Source organism: Chamaea fasciata, unplaced genomic scaffold (assembly GCF_029207755.1).
Source record: "Chamaea fasciata isolate MVZ Bird 193981 ecotype frontalis unplaced genomic scaffold, bChaFas1.0.hap1 SCAF_17, whole genome shotgun sequence".
In the NCBI taxonomy this organism is placed as follows: Eukaryota; Metazoa; Chordata; class Aves; order Passeriformes; family Sylviidae; genus Chamaea; species Chamaea fasciata.
This window is the reverse complement of record NW_027094102.1, coordinates 8,794,800-8,809,633: the sequence shown is the minus strand read 5'-3', so window position 1 is coordinate 8,809,633 and position 14,834 is coordinate 8,794,800. Positions and strand designations below refer to the sequence as shown.

General features: G+C 46.9%; 1 protein-coding gene across 1 annotated transcript; it reads right to left on the bottom strand.

The window, feature by feature from the left end:
• Nucleotides 1-6,156: 6,156 nt before the first annotated feature.
• OCSTAMP (osteoclast stimulatory transmembrane protein) lies at nt 6,157-10,937 on the bottom strand. The gene is made up of 3 exons (XM_066198949.1): nt 10,859-10,937; nt 8,932-9,970; nt 6,157-7,456 (listed from the first exon to the last, which is right to left on the bottom strand). Exons 1-3 carry the CDS (start codon nt 10,900-10,902, stop codon nt 7,091-7,093), a joined length of 1,449 nt encoding a protein of 482 aa, XP_066055046.1. The 5' UTR covers nt 10,903-10,937; the 3' UTR covers nt 6,157-7,090.
• Between the last annotated feature and the right edge of the window lie 3,897 nt (nt 10,938-14,834).

The window sequence follows — 14,834 nt, the reverse complement described above, 5'->3', positions numbered from 1 at the left end:
ATGTACAGAAAAGTTCTCTGAGGCTTCATAAATTAAATAAACAAGGATAAAAGAAAGTGATCCTCCTACCTAAATCTGTGAAAAATTTCTTTCCATTCCCCTGGGCTCCATTGCTACAAATATTAAACCCATAAAACTTCTGCTGTTAGAGCTGGGGCACGGAGGCTGCATCTATGTGGTGCCAGTGAATATGGAGAAGTGGAATTACAGAAACCACAAGTGCTTCTGAGACGCTGGTGACAGGGTTTAGGGCCCTAGGCAATGGCCAAATTTTGAATTGTGAGTGATGGTGGGAAAGTGATTCCCACTTCTGCACTCCTGCAGCTCAGCAGGGACCAGGCAGGAAGGTGCTGGTGGCTCTTCTGAGCAGCTGAGGGGTGACAAGTGCCAATAGAGATGGGTTATGAGTCAGTCTGACAGGAGCAGCAGTTATTGCTCCATCAGAAAGACAAAGGAGGGAGAAATTCTGTCAAAATCACCTTCATATGTTTCGGAATCACAGCCAAGAAATAAATTGCTTTGGGGCTTTCTGGGTTATTGCCCTCAGAGATCATGCAAAAAAAGGCAGTTGTCAAGGAATTAAACAGGTGCAAAATAGATCTGGGTTTGTTCTTCATGAGCACAAAAATGTGGAAAAAATGCTCCTATGAGGACAGGGATGGCTTGTTAATTTCAGGTTCAGGGAGCACATGCAGCTCTGTGGGTCATCTCAGGATCCCTTCTTCCCTGTCTCACTGGCAGAGTTTCCTCCTGGCTCCTGGGTACCTTCCTCTCTGGTTTGTATAATCTCTTTTGAAGATCTGTTACCATTAAATCTGTGATGCACATTGTCTTGCAAATTTGTGTCTTCAGGACACAAAGGAACTGGTGATTTTTCTTCAGCTAATAACTATACTTTGAGTTTTTAAAGAAAGTCAAGTGAGGCCACTTTCACAAACAGGAAAATTATCCTTTCTCCCTTCCCCTGCTTCCTTGCTGTGTTCGCAGCCTGAGACCTCAAGGAAAAAGCCCTTCCTTGCCCCAAAATTATCAAACAGATGAAAACAGATATTGCAAATGAGGGGCTTGGCCAGGGCCAGCCATTCATGAGCCTCTCATTTCTGAATATAGTTTATTTGTGAACTGTCCCTACTAGCATTTTAATAGGTGCATCCTTCAAATTCTGCTCCAGGTAGCTCTTGGAAGGGCTGAGCAGCCTGAAAAATGAAGAACAAAAATTAAAAAAAATTAAAAAATTCTGCAGCAACATGCATTGGACTGATTTGACAAGTCAATGAACCAAACCACTGGGGATTTTACCAGCTCTGCAGAGAATACCAGAGTGGAAAAGGATAAAGGATGCTCTGCTTAGGTTTGAGTGAGGCCAAGTGTGCATGGGACACAGTGTATTTTACAAAGCCTGTGAAAACAAACATTGTCATCCTTCGTGCCAGGGGATTCCCCACCCTGTGCCACCAGCAATGCTGCTCTGGGCTGGCTGTGGGAGCCTGGAAGTGCCATGGGAGAACAGGACCAAAGTGTCCCTTCCCCTCCTACTGAGCCCAACGTCCATGGATGGCATCACCTGCACACCCCATGGCCCCTGCAGGACTTGGGCAGCAGCCACAGCATCAGATCAGGGTTCACAACTCTTGCTGTCACCAATAAACTCTGCTCACCTGCTCCAGTGTGCTCAAACATCCAGGAAATCTGCCTGGATAAGCAAAAAGAGAGAAGCAGGTGGAAGCATCAGCTTTCAGGGCAGCACAAAGAAATGGAAGCACTGGGAGTCCCCGTCTTTCTATAGTCTTGATGTCTGTAAGAGGAAACTGTGGTTTGGGCAACCAAAGCTGAGCCTTTTCCAGACTTGGAGCTGTGCTGTGAAAAATGACAAATCTTCTGATGTGCTTTTGGGGCACTGCCTGTGACATATCCTCCCTCAAGGACCCATCCCAGTGCTCATCCCGAGGACAGCATGCAGGGGATGATGTGCCTGGAGTCAGGCCAGAGACTGGCAGCTCCCAGAACAGTGATCAGGTGGATGCATTCTGGAGGGGCATCCTGGGGGGATAATAGCCATGATAATGCCAAGGAGAGATAAAAGCTCTTCATGCAATATTATGAAAGAATAAAACTCTGGCAGAACAATTAGACTGTAATTACGGGTTATTTCATATTCTGTGACATCTAAATGTCAACACCATAACTCTTTAACAACAAGCACTTGGCACAGCACACTCTGCACACCTGATGAGCACAGCCCTGGGAGAGCACAGCAGCCTCCAGCTCTGCTCCTGCTCCCTGTCCATGCAGGCAGGGCCATGACATACATCAGGGACGAAACACAAGCCCACCCTCACTTGGTATCCAGGTCTGGGCTCATACTATGACTGGATGTCACATCAAACAGGTGTGACAAAATGAGGGTGACAAAATGCTCCCAGTCCTTAGGTCAGCACTGTGCAAACATCCAGGAAACACTGGAAATGGTGTCTGTGAAGTTCTTCATCACTGAAGTCCATCATTGCATCCTACACAGATGCCTAGGGTGTGAAAGGACAGAAAAAAACTGACTAAAGCTGACCTCTCTGGTCCTGCTGCTGTGGATCTTCCCCCCCAAAATATGTCTCTGATCCATCAGCCTTCACCCTCAGAGCTACTCTGATTAGTCCAAAAGAACAGATGGTGAAATTGCAGCAACTCTTGCTGCTCAGGAGCCTCCACCCAGTTTGTGGTTTCAGAAATTTTTTTCAGTCTTTCCTGTGTGCACTGCTCATTGCAGTGTCTAGACAGAGGGCACATCTCTCCCTGCCCCTAGAGGAATTTATTCTAATGCCAGAGAAAGCTCCTTCCTCCCATCAGCCCCATCAAGAGCACCATACTCACCTCCCACAGAGCTCAGGACCACATGTGCATCACCAGCTGTTCCTGAGAGAGCAAAACTCACATGGTTTTAGGCATCTGCTTTTAGGAAAGGTCTAGATGGGATCAAAGTTCCTCCCTCCCTCACTCTGGCTGTGAACCTGGCATTGCTGATGCTCTGGCAGTGCAGAGCACAAAGCATTGGGCACATGGAACAATTTCTTCCCTCTCCTGGTAAAAGGAAAAGGTGATTCATCCCATCCCAGCCACAACCTCGGCTTGACCTGCTCCTGAAGTGGGAATTCACAGAGTTCCCACTTTGTTGTCTGAACAGCTTAATTCCTAATGCAAAAAGAGGAAGTTTTCAGCCTTTCAGATTCTCAACCTACTTCAAAGGAAAACATCTCATCCAAGCTATGGATCAACCCTGACTATTCAGACCCCTGGCCTTTTTATTTTAAATCTCTTGGAAAACAAATTCACAGAATTGGCATCTCTCCCCTCTCAGATATGAAAGTATCTCTCCAGCTGTTTCCAGATGGAATGAGGAATTACATGAATTACAAAATACAGAATGTTTGACTGGAATAGCATCTAAGTAAGAAATGTCTGAAATCCTGGTACTTTTTCATGTTCAGTTTGTGTGTTAAAAACATCTCTTCTGGCAATTTGATCTCTGCTCATCAGCAAAGAAACAGAACTGCCTCTGCCTCAGTCCTTGGAAAGGGCCAGAAGGGTTGGAGGTGAACTGACTCCATTTCCTCAGCATCTCCTCAATGTGCCAATGTTATCCTGTGAACCCCTGGAGTTTCTTTCTGAACTCACACATCTCAGGGCTTCTCTGACTACCTGAAGACTGAGAATCAGTGATGTTCTCGGAGTTCTGGAAAGCAGGGGACTGAGAAACATGCCTGGAGGATTGGCTTCTGTATCCACATTCCAGCTTTTAGCAGCCTTCTGGGATAACCTGTGTTGCTTCTACCTCACTTCCTGTTCATGTTGCATGCTGAAAGCCTGTTACAACTAATTTGGAAATTTTCTGTTGCAAAATGTGAGGCATTGAGTTCGGAGTGAAACCCTGACACAATCTACAGTTGAAAGAACCAGGATCTGGGAAGCTCTCACTATGAATTATATGCACAATGCTCTGAAGTAGATTTTTGCTTTTATTTATGTCCATTCATATTTCCTTTTCTAAAGTTTGGTGGATGGAAGTTTCTCTTCTCTATTGCAATTACAGTGCCGATACTATAGATAGGACAAATGCAATAAAAATGGACTTTACTTGAAAATCCAAAAATACTTCTGGAGAGAGGTTTTTGTTTGCTTGCCTATCTGCTCTGGTAGATGTCTGCTCTGGTAGATGCAGATTTGTGGCTATGAATGAGATCTTTCCTAGAGTCTGTCTGAGCTGGATTATTTACACCTGCACCTCAGTATATTAAGGCCATTCATTCTTGCCTGCCAGCCAGCCATAAGCAGGAACTTAGCATATATTTTACCTAATATACCCGAGGCTGAGGAAATGGGGTCACTTCACCTCCATCCCCTCACTAAAATACACCACAAAATTCCAAGCAATCAGGGGCTTCAGGGTAGAACTTGTCCTGTGTGGGAGTGTCTTTCTGTCCCCTGAGTTTGTTGCACTGCTGGAGGAAAAAACAATCCATGGGCCTTTGTCTCTTGTGATTAAAATTTTTCTTTAGCTAATTAAGAAGCCTCAAATCTCAATAAGTGCAAAGAAGAAACCAGACAGGCAAACCTGCCTGGCCCACCCCTGTGTGTCCTGCCAGGCTGACAAGTCCTCATGTGGTGGTAAATCCTGGAAAAAGTGGCAGCCGTGGATACAGATCCAGGGCCATATCTCCACTGGTGGCAGCTGCAGCAGTTTTGGTGGATTTGCAAGGTTTGGAAGGCCCTGGCAGCAGGGTCACAGCATCAGCAGAGCTGGGGCTGGCACTGGCACCAATGAGTGACACCAAGGAATTTTGGTGCCCATCATCAGAGGCTCCCAAGCCCTGCCTCTGCATCACTGCATGCAAACTCTGACCATGAACTTCCAACTTCACCAACATCCAAACCCAGATCCAGGTGTGGTGAAACGCTTCCCTGCAGTCGGGGACAGTAAATGAGTGAATGAGCAGGAGCAGCACTGCCCAGCAGAGATTTTGCCCGTGGAGGAGGTGGACACTCAGGACCTGGGTGAGTGGCACAGGACAAAGCCTTGCTCCCCATTTCCTCCTGCCTATGGGGTGGGAGGGATTTGCTGAGTGAAAACAAAGGCAATGAGAGCCCTGATGAGCAGGAGTGAGGGTATGAGTATGGAAGGGCTCTGAGGGATGAAAATCTCTCAGCAAATAACAAGACTAGTACATTGGTTCTACTTAATAAAAAATATGTGAATAAATTAACATTTCTTGCTGGTTAAGCTGTTCAGCATTTCTCTCTTGCATCATCAAGCAAACCCTGGCAAGGCAGCTCACCCCTCCAGTGGGCAATACAGCTCCATAATGGAAATGTTTTCTATTTTTTTTCACACCTTTATCTGGCTGGGAAACACCAAGGAGAGACTCTCAGGAGAGCAGAGCAATTTCCAGCAGCTCTGCCTCCTGCCAGTTCCCCTGTCTGGGGAAAACATGAGAGCCCAATTCGGCACCAGGGACAACGTGGCTGATGTCAAAAAGATAAGTTTTCCTGAGGAAAAACTCCTCTTCAAGATGTTCTTGTTGAAAGACGACATGCTGCTCAGATGCTTTGCTGTCCGAAGGGCTTCTCTCCTCCCAGCTATTTGAACGTCCAGCTGCAGATAATTTTAGCTACTCAGTGGAAATCTTTTTGCTTTCACCCAAACAATAGAGCACAGGGCATTTTCTACAGAAAACACCATGACAAAGCCCCCAGTTGCTGTAGAGGCTAAAGGTGCTTGGATTAATCATCAGAACAACAGGGCATTAAAAAACCTGGGGAGATGAATTCACCAGGGTTTTGTTAGATAGATGCTTAAAAAAATATAATTCAAACATACTTGTTTCAAGTACCTCAGAAGATGAGAAAATTCAGTGCATCTGGCAGCAGCTATCACTTAATTTCTGTCATTTAATCTCATTGAGGTGCATTATGTCAAATAATTACCTTAATGAAGACTTTAATGGAAGATGGGAGGAAAATAATAGACATGCTTCGAAGAAATGAAGCTGTGAAGTTGCTTGGTTTTTAACCTGGCAGGGATTTATCTCCTCTCCTCTGGCTCCTGCCCTTACAGAGATGTCCGGTCTGCCTCCCTATCAAAAACAACACATTTCAGATGCTGCCCAAGTGATGCATTTATTAATTTGGATACAATAACAGTTTCTCAGCTTGAAACAACCCAACATTTAAAACCCTAAAGTCTAACTATTAACCCAGCACTGTCAAGGGACCATTAAAACGTGTCCCCAGGTGCCACATCTATGTGTCTTTTAAATCACTCCAGGGATGGTGACCCTACCACTGCCCTGGGAAGCCTGTGCCAGTGCTTGAAGAATTTTTTCCTAATATCAAATCTAAACCTCTCCTGGCACAACTTGAGGCTGTTTCCTCTCATCCTATCACTTCTTACTTGGGAAAAGAGATCAGCACCCAAATTGACCTTTACTGACTGTTCTCATTCTCTTCTGAGGTCCTGCAGCTGTTTTATTTATATTTTATTTTGAACAGGCATTATGAAGAGATTTTGTAAAGCACTCGTGCTGATTTCCACCACCACCCATGCCCAGGATGTGTCTCTCATGGTCATATTGATCTTGAATTTACTTCAGCAGGTTGAAGTGACACTTTCTTTGGTGAATGAACTATCTTCAAATTTCTCTGGTCTGCTCAGGTCTCTGTGCACAAAACCTGAAAGAAAACTAATTGAAAATTAAATAAATTAAGTCAAATGACTTTCCCTTTTTGCTGCCTGAAGGTATAACTTAAGAAAGAAAGGAAGTGTGTACTTTTTCCAGCATGGATGTGGTGATGAAGGTAAATGAGCTTCTCCCTGACCCCAGCTCCCATGTATTTCCCAGTTAGCCTTGTCTGGTGCTGCAGATATGGAACGGCTGACTCCAGACCTTCTAGATATTAGGGGAAAAAAAATGTAGCAGATTTTTCTCAAATTAAGCAAAAATGGGGCATTTCAACCTTTTTTTTTTTTTTTTCCCTCAAGCTCCAAACAGTTTTCTAACTCTGGAAAATGCAATGTGTGATCCTATGGCAGAAGCCTGTGGTGTCAGACATCCCTCTGACTTCCTAAAGCACCCTTCACCGAGTTTTTCTCCTTGCTGTGCCTCCTGGACAGTTTCCTGTACAGGTGAAGCACTCGCTCCTCCTCCCAGCCCGGGAAGAAGGAGGCGGCGATTTTGCGGCACAGGCGGCGGGCGTAGGTCTCCAGGAACACGGTGGTGTAGAGGATGCAGAAGAGCAGCCCCACAGCCAGCAGCACAGAGGGGTTGGGGGGCGAGGGGGGGCTGATGCTGCAGCGGGCAGAGCTGAAGGTCAGGTGGTGGTGGTAGGTCCTGTTGAAGTCCCGCAGCAATAATTCCTCAGAAGGAAGCCTGAAGATTTTGAATAGAAAGGGCATGATCCCTATCCCAACCTGAAATAGGGAGAGTTAAAATGTAAATGGGGTATGAGGAAACCAAAATCTGCTGGTTGCTACAGAAACATCTGCCTGGGGGTGTGGAATCACTGTTACAGCACTAAGAGAAGGACTCTGAAGTGTGTGATCACTTCAGGCTGAGTACCTGTGATGTGTGGGCACTGAGTACTGGGCAGGGTGAGAGCCAGTCCTATCTGTCATCTTATCCACTGGTACAGACATCATAACAGGCATTCACTGTATGAGATTTATGTGGTATTCATGGCTGAACATCTGAATATTAGAGACTTTTTCTAAGCCTTGACTGTTTTCCTGTAAATCCATCATAAGCAGGTATCTTATGATGCACTGAGGATCCTGGGGCTGGGGAAGGAGGCAGGCTGTGTGGCAGAAGAGGAAAGCTAAAACACCAAGCCAAAGAGTATTGAAATAGAAACTGGAGAGGTTCGTGGAAAGGATTGCAGAGGGCAACAACAAAGCCAGCAGGCAGGGATTTCTACTGGAGTAACAGCCCATGCTATAGGATGAGGAGACATTCTCAGTGTTCAACAGCTGCCCCCTTCCTTTTGGACTTGCACCCACCCTGCAGTGGGGGGACAGTGTCGGAGTTCTCCCATTCCTCCCCTTTGCTTAGGGAAGGGGCCTGGGGACACAGGGACTCCTGGCTGCCTGGTGCCAGCAGTGTCTTTGCAGCACGAGGCACTATTTGCCCCCTCCAAGCTCCCAAGGGGCTGTAGCCTGGAGAGTCTCTGCTGCTATTTGGTGCACTGGGAGGAACAACTGAGCTTGGGCCACTGCCTCCTCCCCCCAAAGCCTGTTGCTCATCCAGCTGGCTGCCGGGGAGGGAAGTCAGGATTGTGTAAATATGAGTACAGAGACTGCAATCCCCACCACCACCTCGCTGAAGGGACACAGAGTGGGGTCCCCACACAGGGCAGGACAGGGCAGGACACCCCAGCACTCACCTGATGCAGTTTAACACGTGGCCATGGTGTTGTGAGCCACCTGTAAATGTATCAATCTTTGAGGGTCCAGACCTTACCAACTGGCTTAAAATAACCTTGGTGAGACTGCTTTTCAGAGGTGTTTTGTAAAGTAAAAGGTTTAATAAATGAAAAATAACAAACGTTACAGAAAACAAAAGAAAAGCTGTGTACAGGTGTCTGAGAAAACCTCTGACACCCTGCTAGAAGCAATCCAAAAAGCTGCTTAGCTTCTTTGTGCTCCTTCCTAAATACTTTGTGTTTTAGGAGGGACAATTTGGCTTGCTACCAATAGGGAGAGGTACAGGATTTGAAGAACAGAGAAAAAGTTCAACAGGTGCTTCTCTCTTGGCACTGAGCCAATTACAGTCAGGACAGCAAAGAGGTTTCTGGGTTCTTTACCTTATAAGAACTGCAAGGGATGAGTCTTAAACTTTTCCCCGTATGGAAAACACTTGCTGGGTGTGGGAAACGCATTCCTACACTCACCTTGTATTTGATGCTGAGGGTGATAAGCACTGCAGAGAACTGAGCTGCCTTTCTCACCGCCGTGTCTGCCACGCTGAAGGCAAAGTGGTCCATGGCCACCAGCAGCAGCAGCAGCAGCAGGGCCACGGTGACCAGCATGGCTTTCACGAGGCACAGCACCACTTCTTCCCAGGACAGCTTCAAGCCTGTTGGCCGGATGAGTTTTTTGGATGAGCCTACCAGGAGGTGAGCTGCTCTTCTCTCTGCGGCTAAACGCTCCAGCTTCTTGGTGATGTAGAAGTTGTCAAAGCGCAGGTTGGTGAGGTAATTTTTCAAATACCAGGTGGACTCAAAACAGAGATAGAGCACGAAGAAACCAGCAGCCAGCCTGTTGGCTACTCGCATAGAGTCTTTGATCAGTACCTCAACAGACAAGAACTCTCTGCTAATTTTCTCACCAGCAAGGTGCATTTTTTGGTAAATCAAGGAGCTGTTCTGAAGCAATGAAAAGCGAAAATGTCCATTCATAGGCTTATAAATGGAATGACTGGTTTCTTGGATTGCATCCCCAAACTCCCAGGACACTTTCTCTAACAGGGCAGTTGAGTTCAGAAGGCTGTCAGAGGAATTCTTGCAGATGCACTTAATAACCTGCAGTATGGTTTTAAGGTTGCTCATGATGTTGGGTGTTATGTTCACCACTGCGATCATGATGCAGGTGGAGAAGAGAAGCTTCTGGCCCTGTTTGGTGCCTAAGGTGGGCATGATCATGCTGAAGACACAACGGGCAGGATGCACCAAAAGGAGAGTCAGGAGCAGGAGCAGACTGAAGGAGACAGCCATGGCAACGGAGAGGTGCCAGGAGTACTCCAGGGATGCAAACAACCAGTTGTAAAAGAGGCCTCCTATCACTACTGTAATGCAGGAACACTGCAGAAACAAGGTCCACAGCTCTCTGCCATCTGCTGGGACAGGTTTGGAGTAAATCCACCACAGGTCTGCCAGACTTCTGTGCACCTTTGGGAACAGAGAGTCTTCACAGTAAACACGAGCTCTTATCCTGGAAAAAGAACAAATACCTGGGTGTTAGCAGAGGAAGTTCATCAACACTGATTAGGGAGTTTTCTCGAGATGATCACTTATGGGGGTTTTATATTATCCTCCTCCGAGTGCTTCTGGTCTCACCCTTCTCTACTTCCCTGCTAACTTCCTTGGACAGCTGGGGCTGAGACCTCCCCTGGAAGCAGCAGGACAGAGAACTTCAAGGCGTTTATTGAAAAATAAATACTAAGTACAATCCAATTTCTCCTCTATTAATGCAAGCACAGGAAAACATTGTGTTATTCTATAAAAACCATAATAGAGTCATTCTGAAGGGTCGCCTCATTGGCAGTGGTTGAGGCTTTAGTGCTTATTTAGAGGGTGTTGGAGGGAGAAAGAGGAGACTACTGGCTTCGGTGGAAATTGTTAGACCAGCTCTGTATTGCAAAGGTGTTACATGGACAGGAAGCAGTTGAGTGATGTTCTCCCTGCCGCTTAAGAGAAGGCCAAACACAAATCTACATGTTTAAGGGTGACAAACAGTTTCGCACTGAAGCTGCAGTGCCAGAGGAAGTCTCCACGGACAAGAATTTGGCCATTGCAGACAGGATGAAATGTCCCACAAAGCGATTTAAATGTCTAATGGAAACAAACATTTGGGAAAGAATCAAATTTCTCAGGCTCGCATCTGGAGTGACTCTCCCGAAACCATAAAACCTGGAGGGGAGAAGAGCCTGTCCCAAGGGTTAAACCCAGCCAGGCAACCCCTGTCTCCCACTGCTGGACAGCAGCCTCAGCTATCCTTTGGGGGACAATTTTAACTAGGAAAGGGGGTTTTCTGTGGAAAAGCCATACAACAGCCATCAAGAGAGAAGGAAAGAGAGGGATTAAAGCTGATTCTACATACCCAGTGGCAGTGAGGTGCCCCAGACTTGCCCGAAAACTCTCCATGTTCCAGTGCCTTACTGCTCGGAGAGGATCCTGGAAGTGGCTGTTGGGACAGGCAGGGTAGGAAACCAAGGCAGCACCAGAGAGCCAGGACTCAAAACCCAGGATGTTTTAAGGCAATTCAGATCAGCAACACCTGAAGTGTGCAAAACCTGATGAGTGAAGCCCATGGAATAGCAGCACTACAGAACAGCCAGGATGCACAGCACTGCTTGGGCTTTACACTTCTTCTGGTCTTACACTTATTGCAGAGAAGGCTTATTTTAATGACACATAGCTGAAAAAAAAATGAGTCAATGACACATGGGCTGACGAAGATGGAACAAGGATCATATGGAACCTGGGGTGTCATCATTCTTAGTGGGGAAATCAGATGACTACTCCTCACACTGCCCACCAGCAAGCAGTGAGCAGGGCTGGCATCTCTCTCAGGGCAAAAGGGACCTTTTCTTCTCTCAGACATCAGTCATGGCACAAAGGACACAGCAACCCAGTCGGTAACTGCTCATCTGTTCTGACAGGCTGCTGCTCCCTGCTGAAACTGTGTGTAGGGTTCACAAATGGCTTCCAGGCTCATCTCACAGTCCTAGCAGAGGAAGAGGAAGTTTCAATCTTGAACCTTTCTGAATTCCCTATAGCCAGCAAATTCACCGCAGAGAAAACCCAGCCACAGTCAGGATTCCCAAACTGTTGGGAAGCTCCCACATGTACAGGCCAGGATAAGTAGTCCCCAAGGGATTAGTTTGCCTGGCCCCCAGGATGTGCCCAGCGAGCTCCAGCCACCAAACCTGCTCACCTGGAGATGAGGGCCTTTGCTCCTCAGTTATGAGCCCAGGGGTTACAGGAGCCTTCCCTGGCTCCCACCAAACCTGCCCCTTGGCTGGAGGCTCTCATGCTGAGCCACCATTTGTGGGCAAAGGTGACACAGCTCACCCAGCTGCCACTGAGCCCATCCCTTATGGGGACCTGCTGTCTCAAGCCAAGCCCTCCCACCAGCTGGGAACTGCTGGGATGTTCTCATGCTCCCCTGGGCGGGAAAGGGCAAAGGGCTCGAGGTCAGCCCTGTCCCGGCCACCCCTGGGGACAAAGCACATGGGGCTCTGTCCTCCAGGGAGAGGTGGGAGAGCAGCACCTTCCCCAGGGGACATGGCTGGACCCCTGGCAGTGACAAGCATTGTGGGACGAGGAATGACGAGCACAGCAGGCAGAGCAAACCTCAGCCTGCTTCCTCTGCCCTTCCTGCAGGCACCAGGTCCTTGTGCCCTTGCTGCTCCACTCAACAGCTCCACTTTAGAGCTGGGGGTTTTGTTTTTCCTGTGTGGCTGCTGGAGCAAAGCTTTCCTCCTGCTGCCCTGGAGCACGGAGGCCAGATGAGAAGCTCTGCCTGGCTCCAGCCGGGAAGAGGCACCAGCCAGGCGGGCGGGAAAGAAAGTGCTGTTTGTTTGGAGCATCCATAGCAATTGCTTGCACAGGCCATGAATTAGGCCTTGAATTCAATGTGCACACTAGAAGGGACTAACCCAAAAGACCCATAGCTGGATCCTGCAAGGCTCATCAGCTTCTTCCACAACTAAACTCCTTTCTCTCCCTACTTCAGAGTGAACTGATATTACCATCAGCCCCTGGGACCCCATCCAGGCTACACAGGCGGCTTTCTGGGGGAGAAAAAGAAATAAATTTAGTAATAGGCTATAAAGAGCAAAAACCTCTCAAGTCTCAACATTGTAGTGTTTTCTGAGTCAGCTACACCATCTGGCAAAGGCACCTGAGGTCTGTGGGGACACTGAGCAGTAGCTGTGGCAGCACCAAGAAGTGTTTGTTTGCAGTTATACTTAGACTTTTTTCCTCTGGCTCTACTCAAAATTGTTGTCTGCTAGCTGGACCTAGAGCAAAGGCATAAATCTGGGGTAACTTTGATTTTATACCATGAATGACCTGTAAATGAGCTAGAAACCTAAATGCCTAAACTTCCCCAGAACACAATGAACAAACTTGCTTTGCCAAAAAAACCCAAAAAGCAACAAACAAAACACAGCAGCAAGAAACCCAAATACCAACGTGGGTGTTCATAGGGATACCTCGGGAGCACCAGGTGAAAGCTAGGAGTAGGAAAGGGGCAGGACTGGGGCACGGAAAAGGGAGGACCACACATTGCAGCGAAGCAACTGTGACATCTTGTGGTCACACCCAGCTCAAGGGCCCTGAGGTCTGGCTCATTCTGGTTCTGAAAAAAAATACTCTGTGGTTAGGAGAGTTCTAAGATAAAGGATGCAGCGTCCTCCTGGGATGCTCCCAGGTGCCTTTCCCCATCCTGTGTCATTTCCAGAGGGTATAAAAGGAATTTGCTTTCTTGTCAAGCTCCAGTCCCTGTAGAGCTCAGGCTCTAAAATTTTCTATCACTGATTTTGACTTTTTAGCACTGCAGGAGGAAACCGAGCCCCACATGGCTGTGAGCACCTTCCTGGAACTGTGAGACAGCAGAGGATTCCATTGAGCAGAGCATTCCAGAGCATCATTGCCAGGAAGCAAAGCCTGGCTTTACCTGCACTGGGGATGAGCACTGACCTTGTACCCACCAGGACAGAGGTTTTAAACTCGGTTCTGAGTGCAGACTGCAGTGTTTGGGGTGGGCCTGTGCCAAGACACCTGCAAGTTCAACCTGTGGTGACAGAGTCACCTTGTCATGGTGACAGGGATGGGAGGGGGTGCATGGCTGTACCCCAGGAAGAGGGTGGGGCAAATGAACTATACAGCTTCAGAAAATGGCTGGAGAGAGAAGATGAGTGAGGGACTAAAATAGAATTATTTAAGTCTGAAGATGATTCTCCCTGGCAGTATCATCAGCACCTGTTGATCACATTGTTCTGCCCGTTTGATAAATTGAGGGTGTGGGAAAGATTAACTAATTAGGGGTCGTTCTTTGTTTGTTAAAATCACTTGCAAATGAACAACTTACAGTAACACAGAGCCAGGTCATGTCTTCTTAGGTTACCACTACAGAAATACAGGAAAATCCCAGCAATTTACTTTATGAGGGATAAATGTGATAAGGGAACCAAGGCTACCTAACCTCTAAGAAGCTGAATTCTCTATCATGCTGGACTCTCATTTGTTTCATGACTCTTTCCCTGCCTCTCCTGAAATTCCAGCATCGCTGCTGAGTGCAAACTGACAAGCACAGCTCTGGAATCACTCCCTGCTCTAAGGATCCACAGAGCAGCTCCTCCGTGTGAACAGTTTGTAAAGCAACTGAAATGCTTCTGGGATAAAAGACGACGACAAAGTGCTTTCCTACTACAAATAAACCAAAATTATTTTCCTCCAAATGTCTCAGGAGAACATATGGATGTTAGTCCAGGACTGGATGGGGAACATCAAAGGAGGAAAACAGAGATATTCTGGATGTTGAATTTCAATGCATGAGTGGCATTTCCTGTTAATTAAAATTCACAAGGAGGCTGCTAATGTGAATGGCTTTTGTGATGGTTGTTGGATTTTTACATTGCTAGAGAAATGGTGCAAAGGCAAGCAAAGTTCCTTTAAAATAACACAGTCAAAGTTATAGAAGGTTACTACTGCACTTGAGATATCCTTTCATGGGAATTTTCATATCTCTCCACATATCACAGACCCTTCAAGACTAATGGGGTTGACTTGCCATTATAACCTGCTTTTGGCAAATCTTACTACTAGCAGCAGCAAATAGAATCAGAAATTATTCATGCAGGCCTGTTCACCTTTGAACCCCAGAAATACTAAATCTTAAAATCTCTGCTTTAAAAAAATAATTAAAACTCAAGCATGCCAGAGTAGTCCTACTCTCACAGATGCCTGGGTATAAAAGAGCAGAATTAAGTAAAGCTGTTGTCCACATGCCTTGAATCAAATCCTCTGGGGAGCCCTGGGATCCCAGGGGCTGCAAACAGGTCTTGGAC

What these genes read in the sequence shown, in the direction of transcription:
- OCSTAMP (XM_066198949.1), bottom strand. Translation starts at nt 10,902, where the DNA reads ATGGAGAGTTTTCGGGCAAGTCTGGGGCACCTCACTGCCACTGG. An exon ending in GGGCACCTCACTGCCACTGG is followed by an intron (nt 9,971 to 10,858) that starts GTATGTAGAATC and finishes TTCTTTTTCCAG; the next exon opens with GATAAGAGCTCGTGTTTACT. An exon ending in CCCTCAGCATCAAATACAAG is followed by an intron (nt 7,457 to 8,931) that starts GTGAGTGTAGGA and finishes TCCCTATTTCAG; the next exon opens with GTTGGGATAGGGATCATGCC.